Source organism: Ichthyophthirius multifiliis, assembly GCF_000220395.1.
Source record: "Ichthyophthirius multifiliis unplaced genomic scaffold scaff_1120509250767, whole genome shotgun sequence".
NCBI lineage: Eukaryota > Ciliophora > Oligohymenophorea > Hymenostomatida > Ichthyophthirius > Ichthyophthirius multifiliis.
Window position 1 is genome coordinate 1 of NW_004086473.1, and position 8,118 is coordinate 8,118.

At 15.3% G+C, this 8,118-nt stretch overlaps 1 protein-coding gene across 1 annotated transcript, besides 16 other annotated features; it reads left to right on the forward strand. All coding sequences in view use genetic code 6, as the record gives it.

Annotated features, from left to right (window-relative positions):
- The first annotated feature begins 16 nt into the window (after nt 1-16).
- Nucleotides 17-54: a microsatellite.
- Nucleotides 18-59: a microsatellite.
- Nucleotides 60-1,779: 1,720 nt separating this feature from the next.
- Nucleotides 1,780-1,852: a microsatellite.
- Nucleotides 1,781-1,861: a microsatellite.
- Nucleotides 1,804-1,899: a microsatellite.
- A 2,166-nt stretch (nt 1,900-4,065) lies between these two features.
- Nucleotides 4,066-4,142: a microsatellite.
- Nucleotides 4,083-4,137: a microsatellite.
- Nucleotides 4,130-4,196: a microsatellite.
- A 370-nt stretch (nt 4,197-4,566) lies between these two features.
- On the forward strand, nt 4,567-6,537 carry IMG5_094860 (ser thr protein phosphatase family protein, putative; the record flags this gene model as incomplete). Its single annotated transcript, XM_004035584.1, has 8 exons — nt 4,567-4,675; nt 4,753-4,854; nt 4,901-5,094; nt 5,158-5,242; nt 5,280-5,407; nt 5,924-6,161; nt 6,205-6,366; nt 6,437-6,537. The coding sequence occupies 8 exons, from the start codon at nt 4,567-4,569 to the stop codon at nt 6,535-6,537; spliced, it is 1,119 nt and encodes a 372-aa protein (XP_004035632.1).
- Nucleotides 4,678-4,749: a microsatellite.
- Nucleotides 5,418-5,488: a microsatellite.
- Nucleotides 5,445-5,536: a microsatellite.
- Nucleotides 5,510-5,552: a microsatellite.
- Nucleotides 5,514-5,550: a microsatellite.
- A 58-nt stretch (nt 6,538-6,595) lies between the features above and the next one.
- Nucleotides 6,596-6,639: a microsatellite.
- Nucleotides 6,640-7,248: 609 nt separating this feature from the next.
- Nucleotides 7,249-7,320: a microsatellite.
- Nucleotides 7,321-7,489: 169 nt separating this feature from the next.
- Nucleotides 7,490-7,533: a microsatellite.
- Nucleotides 7,534-8,118: the final 585 nt, after the last annotated feature.

Genomic DNA, 8,118 nt, shown 5'->3' on the forward strand with positions numbered 1-8,118 from the left:
TATTATATTTTAAATATATATATATTTTTTTTATTTTATATAATTTTTTTTATTAATATTTAAAATTTTCTTTTTTTTATTTATTATATTAAGAAAATAAATATTATTATTTTTATTTATAAACAAGTTTATATAATTATTTATTTTAGATAATTTAGAACAAATATTTTTTTAAGAATTCAACAATTAACTCTTAATATATTATATAAAAAAAAATCCTTATAAAATTAAAATAAAAATATATATATATAAATAAAATAAATAATTACTAAAACCTAAATATATAAAAGTCTAAAAATATAAATAAAACTAAAATAATAAATTAATTAAATATGTAAAAATTTGGTGGAAATCTATCAAACTTAGCTATAAAATATTTAGAAAATAAGAATTAAATAGCATCTATATTTTCAACTAAATTGCATATATATAATTCCACATCTGGATAATTAATAACCTCATATGATTATCATAATTTTCCAATAATCTAATATCAAATAACCGAAGCATAAGATTAGTAAGAATACGAAATATATACAATAGACAAATCAGGTAAAATAATAGGAGTAGACACCCGTACAAACTAAATTTTTTATAATCATAAAATTTAATTCGATAATTAAGAAAATGAAATAAGCTTAGCTGAATTTAATAAAGAGTGTACAAAATTATATTTTATAGAAAAAAATGGAGACTAAATATAATAAGTCTCTCTTATAAAAAAAAGACAAAAAATATTCCTTAAAAACCCATTATTTATCTAAAATTCAATTTTAAAGATTTATTAAGAAAACAACATCGAATTTATACTTTTAGTAGTCGAAAAAAACCTTTTTATAATAAACATATAAGAAAAAAAACTTCTCAGGACAATAAAACATTCCGAATAAATTACCGCAATTACCAATAATTCCGAAAAAATAGTCATAGGAGATTCTCTAGGAAAAATAACTACTTACATAGACCCTTTTTCCCCAAACATAACCTAAAACCTTTGCAAAATAACCCAACATTGGCACTCTATGCCAGTTCTCAGTCTTACTTTTAACATAGATAACTCTCTACTACTTTCAGGAGGTGAAGAAGGCGTTTTAGTACTTTGGCATTAATTCGAGGATAAAAAAGACTTCTTTCCTCGCCTTGGAAGTTAAATTATCTAAATAGGAAATTCTCCAGATGGTTATAACATAATATGTTCCCTAAAAGAAAATGCAATATGCTTTTTACAAGTAAACAATTTCGAAATTTCATTAAAAATTGAAGGTTTTACAAATATTTTTTCATATTAAAATCTTGGTAATTTTTGCAATAAATTTTCATGGAATAAAAATAGGCAAATATTGGCTTTAAATGGACTTCCGGGCAGTATTCAATTTGTAGACATATTAGAATAGAAAAAAGTCAAAAATTTAGATATAAATATAAGAAACTTGACATCAAAAACTAACCAAATTTAAAAAGCAAATCCTTCTATAGTAAAATCATTTGCATTTGATGATAATTGGAAAATACTAGCTTGTATTACAGAAAGAGTTTCTATATAAAATATATCAATGAGTACACTTAAATTTTTATAAAATGTAGATGGAGATAATTATAAATTAAATACAAGAGTTGAATATCCACATGGAGATAGTATTTTTGAAATTAAAGCGTATTTTAGCATAATAGATAATACTTTAAAGTTTTTGACATACGGAAGTGATAATACATTTAAAATATGGAAAATGTTTAAAAAAAAAGTATTAGATATCAAAGAAGATAATTAAAAATTAGGTTAATATATAAATATTTAAATAAAAAATATATATATATACAAATATATATATATATATATATATATAAATATATATATAAATATTTATTTATTTATCTATATTTTTATATATATATATATATTTTATTATTATTTTTTAAGTGTTTTAGTATTATTGGAGTTGTGAATTTGAAGGATATTATAAAAATAAAAAGATTCTTTCTATATCTCATTATTCAAATGATGAAGATTAAGATATTTTAATTTTTATTGCAGATACAGTTTTTGTATAATGGGTAAAAAAATAAATATATATATATATATATTTATATATGTTTTTTTATAATTTATTTATTTTTATTCATATATAATCTTATATATTTATATATTATATATATATATAATTTTTATTTTTTATTTATAATTAGAATATTACAGTTAATAAAATAATAAAGACATTCGATATATCTTTATAGAATATAACTAAATTAGAAGTAAATAATTAACAAAGTCATTTTTATGTTATTAATGAAAATTCTTTTTCTGTTATTAATTTTTCTAATAAAGTTTTATATTAGTTGAATATTAGTTTAATTATAGATTTTGATTATGAATAATCATTAAATTAAATTTCAATTTTAATTGTTTAATAAAATTCTTCATGTATAGTTTAAATAAATACAACATATTTTTAAATAATTAATGCATTTACAATTTCAAATAGACTTGAAAAAATTTAATATTTATAATTTGAAAATAAGTAATAATATTTTAAATATATATTATATTATTTAATTTTTTAAGGACTTTATTATCTTCTATTGATAAAGAAATGAATGTTTTTCTTTTAGAATAGGATTTTAATATTGAGAATTTCGAATAACTAAGAAAAAATAATGTTGATAATATAAAAGAAGTAAACTAAGAACAATTAAATTCTTAAATATATAAAGCTTAAGATATTAGTTAAAATGATAATTTCTTAACAAATTATCTTTAACATATTAATTATGCGTAAATAATAATATTTTTTTAATAAAAAATAATTTTTTATATTTTTAATAAGATTTAGATACGATTTTAATAATATAGCAGGATTTTTTAATAATAAATCTCATTTAATTCCTAAAAGTTCTATGATATTTAATTCATTTTTTGATAGTTTAATGTTAAAAAACAATTTTTAAGATAATAGCAAAGAAATATAAAATAACTATTCTTCTAAAATGGATTTAGAATAAGAAAAAGAAGTATCTTCTGATAGTGAAAATGATATAGAGTTATGTATATTATAAAAAGATGATAATTCAAAATAATAATAAGAAAATAATTAATAAATTTTAAATGAAATAAATGATAAATGGTTATAAGAAACACAAATATTAATAGAAAATATATTTTCATAAAAATGAATATTTTTATAAAAAAATTAAAAAAATGAATTTTAAAAATTATTTTATTATAATTATCTACAAAAAATAAAAAATAAAAAACATTTAAATAATAAAATAAATTTCAATTAATATTTTTATTTAAAAGTTGTTTTTTTTTTTAATTTTTCAATTAATTTATTTTAACGTTAGGAGAAAATCTCTAAAATTTAACTAAATCATCAACTTTATCCCCTACAAAAATATCAAAATTATTTTTTTAAATAGGTGATTTATTAATTAAATTTATATTTTAATTTATTTATTTCAAAGGGCTTTTTTCAGTAATTTATTTATCATATAATTTATTTTATTTCTATAAAAAAGAACTTTATTTTTACCATTTATTAGAATTTGATCTATTTAAATTATTTGAATATAAATTAGGTTTATAATAATATTTAAATTCTTAATTATTAAAAAGCCTTTCAAAAGCATTTTATTATTTATTTTTATATTATATTATATTTTCGTCCTTTAGTTGTTTTTTATTTTTTTAAATTAGTAAAAAAAATTTACTGTATATTTTTTTTAGATAGAAGAATCCTTTTTTCTTATACACATTTGTTATATTTCTTAGTGTCTTTAAAGAAGTAAAAATTATATTTTTTATTATTTTATTTTTGCTTATTTATATAATCTCTAAACAACCATATTTTGTTAATTAATATTATTATTTTAAACATAACTAAATGATTTGTTTATACTTTGTTAAGATTGTTTTTATTTTATTTATTCTATATGTTTAAAATTTTGTATTATTTACATTTTTTTTTAATTTTTATAAAATTATAGTATTTAATTTATAATGTTTTTTAAATTTATCTATTAAATAAAATATACATAAAAAAAAATATTTTTTGATAAACGATATATTATATATAAAAAATAAATGTAAAATAAAAAAGTAAATAATAATATAATAAAAAAAAAAAATTAAAAAATATATAAATATACATATATATATATATATATATATATAAATATATTTATATATATATTTATATATAAAAAATAAAATTAAGAAAAATAATTAAAATTTATAGTAGTATTTTTATATATATATAATTTTTATAAATAAAAACAAAATTATCTATAATAAATTTATAAAATAAAAAATATAAAAAATATAATTGCATTAAAAATAATAAAAAAAATACTTTCAAATAAATAAAATAATTTTTTATATTTATATAATAGTTCTATATTATAATTAATTTCATGTGTGTAATCTCTTAAATAAATTATATTAAAAAAAAAAAATTAACTTTTAAAAATTTTATATAAAGACATATAAATACAAATCTATCCATATAGCATAGTTAATAAAAATTATTAAATAAAAAGTATTTTATATCCAAAACTGTATTAAATAAGAATATGGAAACACTAATAGATCCAAAAAATGATAGACATGTCAAAACTGTAATTGCACCACCACATAAACCTTTATTAAAAAATTTAATGTGGCCTAATAAAAATAATATTAGTAAAATAAATTCATATATATATTAAAAAAAAAAAAATTCTATTACTTTTTAAATAATAAAAATTATATATATAAAGATAAACCTGATTGGAAATAATTACGAGATCATCTTTCAAAAGAAGGTAGAATTTAAAAAGAAGATTTACTAAAATTAATATTAGAATGCAATAAAATAATGAGTATATATACAAAATTATAAAACATAAGTATCTTTTTAAAAAAAAGAAAATGAATCTAATTTATTAAGTTTATAAGATCCAGTAACAGTAGTTGGAGATATACATGGATAATTTTATGATTTATTAAAAATATTAGAAGTAGGAGGAAATTTATAAAATACAAAATATTTATTTTTAGGAGATTTTGTTGATCGAGGATCTTTTTCGATAGAAGTTTTAATTTTACTATATGCTATAAAAGTATTATAATTATTTGAGAAAAATTTAATTAATATTAAACATATTATATAAATAAAATAAAAGATAAATTATCCTAATACAGTATATTTTCTAAGAGGAAATCACGAATGTCGTTAAATGACTTCATTTTTTAATTTTCGAGATGAATGTAAAATAAAAATTAAAAAAAAAAAAAAAAAAAAAAGGTAAATATAAATATGATTAAGAAGTATATGATATACTAATGGATTAATTCGATTATATACCATTATCATGTATAGTAAACGGTAAATTTTTAGCTTTACATGAAGGTATATCACCAGAACTTAGAAATGTATATACATTTATACTTATATATATTAAAAAATTATTATATAAATATATATAAAGAAATATATATATATATATATATATACATGCATACACATAATATATATATTTATATATTTTTATTTATATATATTTCTATTAATATATTTAGTTAGAAGATATATAAAATATAGATCGTTTTAATGAACCCCCTAGATAAGGTTTTTTTTGTGATATTTTATGAAGTGATCCTGTAGATAATGATGATGGTATATGTGAAAATATATATACGTCTAACGATGTACGTGGTTGTAGTTATTTTTATGGAAACGATGCAGTTCGTTGTTTTTTAGAATATAATAATTTAATTTCTGTTATAAGAGCACACGAGGCTTAATTAGATGGTTATAAAATGCATAGATGGAATGGAGGCAGTGATTTTCCTGTTGTAATTACTATATTTTCAGCACCTAATTATTGCGATGTTTATAATAATAAAGGTGCTGTGATTAAATTTGAAAATAATACTTTAAATATTTAGTAGTTTAATTATACATAACATCCATATTTATTGCCACATTTTATGGACATTTTTACTTGGAGTATTCCTTTTGTATCTGAGAAAATTACAGAAATGTTATTTGTTATTCTTAGATAGGAATAAGATAATAATTCTGATTCAAATGATGGTTTAAACAACGATGAAATTTAATAATTATAAGATTTTTCTAAAAATAATGCTGCTAAATACAATTCTGTAGATTTAGAATTTTCAAAAAGTATATTTTTTATTTTTTTATTTTTAATTGTTTTTTTTATTAGAAGGAGATGTTTTGAGAAATAAAATAAAATTTGTTTCAAAAATGATGAAAATGTAAAAAATTCTAAGATAAGAATCAGAAACTATTGTCAAATTAAAAGGATAGTGTCCAGATAATAAAATACCTAAAGGTATTTTATTAAATACAGATGCTATGAATAATAGTATTAATTTTTTTTTATATATACATTTAAACCATATTTTTTTTTTTAAATAATTAAAATATAACAATAGTTTTAAGTTCATATACTAATGCTAAAAAAGCTGATTTAGTTAATGAAAAAAGGCCTGATATTAATAATACTACTGTTTAAAAATAAAATATAAAAAAATGATTATATATACTTAAATATAATATTTATTTATTTCTTATTAACTATTTAATATTATTGATTATATATTTATTAATTTTATTTATTTTTAATTTTTTTTTTATTTGATAATACAATATAGTATTCTGGTTTAATTTTGTCTTTTATATTTTAAATTTTATTGAATCATTATATACTTTTTTATTATAATATTTATTATTTATATAAATAAGAAAATTTAAAAAAAAAATATATTTTTTTTAATATATAGACATAATTTTATAAGATTTATTTTAAAAATTATATCAAAGAGATAAATAATTAATATAATAAGTTTATGTTCCTTAAGTTGGTTTTTAAAGTTTAGACTAAAACTAAGTTAAAGATTCTTAACTACTATTTATTTATTTACTTAATTATTTTCGAGAAAAATTCTTCTAAAAAAAAAATTTTACAAAGTACTTTTATTTTATTAAAATAAATTATCATTATTTGTAATTTGTTATTATTATTAAGGCTATATTTAATTTAAAATACATGAAATTTAATCTGTAGAAAAACTTTATTAATGAAAAAATGATTATTTTGAATGAAAAAAATTCTAAACTTTTTATTTTTAAACTATATAATTACTATTTTTATGATAATTTCTATTAATTTATTTATTTAATTAATTTTAATATGTCTAGTTTTATAAGAATTTATTATTAATATGATTTTAATCATGATTAAATGAATTTTAGATATAAGAAAATTATTAATTTTATTGGATTAAAATTTATTAATTTTAGTTATTAGAACTTTATTTTTTTTGTAAAGATTACATTTAGTACAAAATATTATTCTTTTAATCTTATTAAAGTTAATATTTGGAAATATTTTCAATTTTTTTTAAAATTAAATTTCTATTTTATTAATAATTTCTTTTTAAACTAGAATATTATTAATTTGCAAAAAAAAAACTAAGTCTTAATTAATTATTATTATATTATTATTATTATTATTATTATTATTATTATTCACAACATTATTTTTACTTACATTATTTTTATTATTATTTTCTTCTATAATATTTTTTTCTTTTATTAAATATAAACTTTATATGCTATAACTCATTTTATTATTATTTAATTACATATTTTGTTTTTATTTTTTTGTATTTAAAAATTGTTAAGTTAACTTTTCTATTTATTCTTCGTAAATATTCTATTATTAAATTAATTATTCATTTAATTCTTATAGAACTTTTTCTAGATATAATTTTTTTTCTTGATCTTAATTAATATTATTATATTGTTCTTTTTCTTCATTTTAAATGGTTTTTTATTTAATTTTTTTTAGTATCTAAAATTTCTAATTTAATAGTTTTTATTATTTCATGTTTTTATTTTTATGATTTTTTAATGATAATAAAATAAAAACAAAATAATATATTTTATAATAAATTTAATTGTATATAAAAAATATTTATAAATAAAAATTAATTTTGAATAATTATTTTAAAAAAATTATTTAAAATACATATATATATATCTTAATATAATAATATATATTCATTAAACTCAATCTTTCGCTAATAAATAATTTTTTATAATAAATAATCTG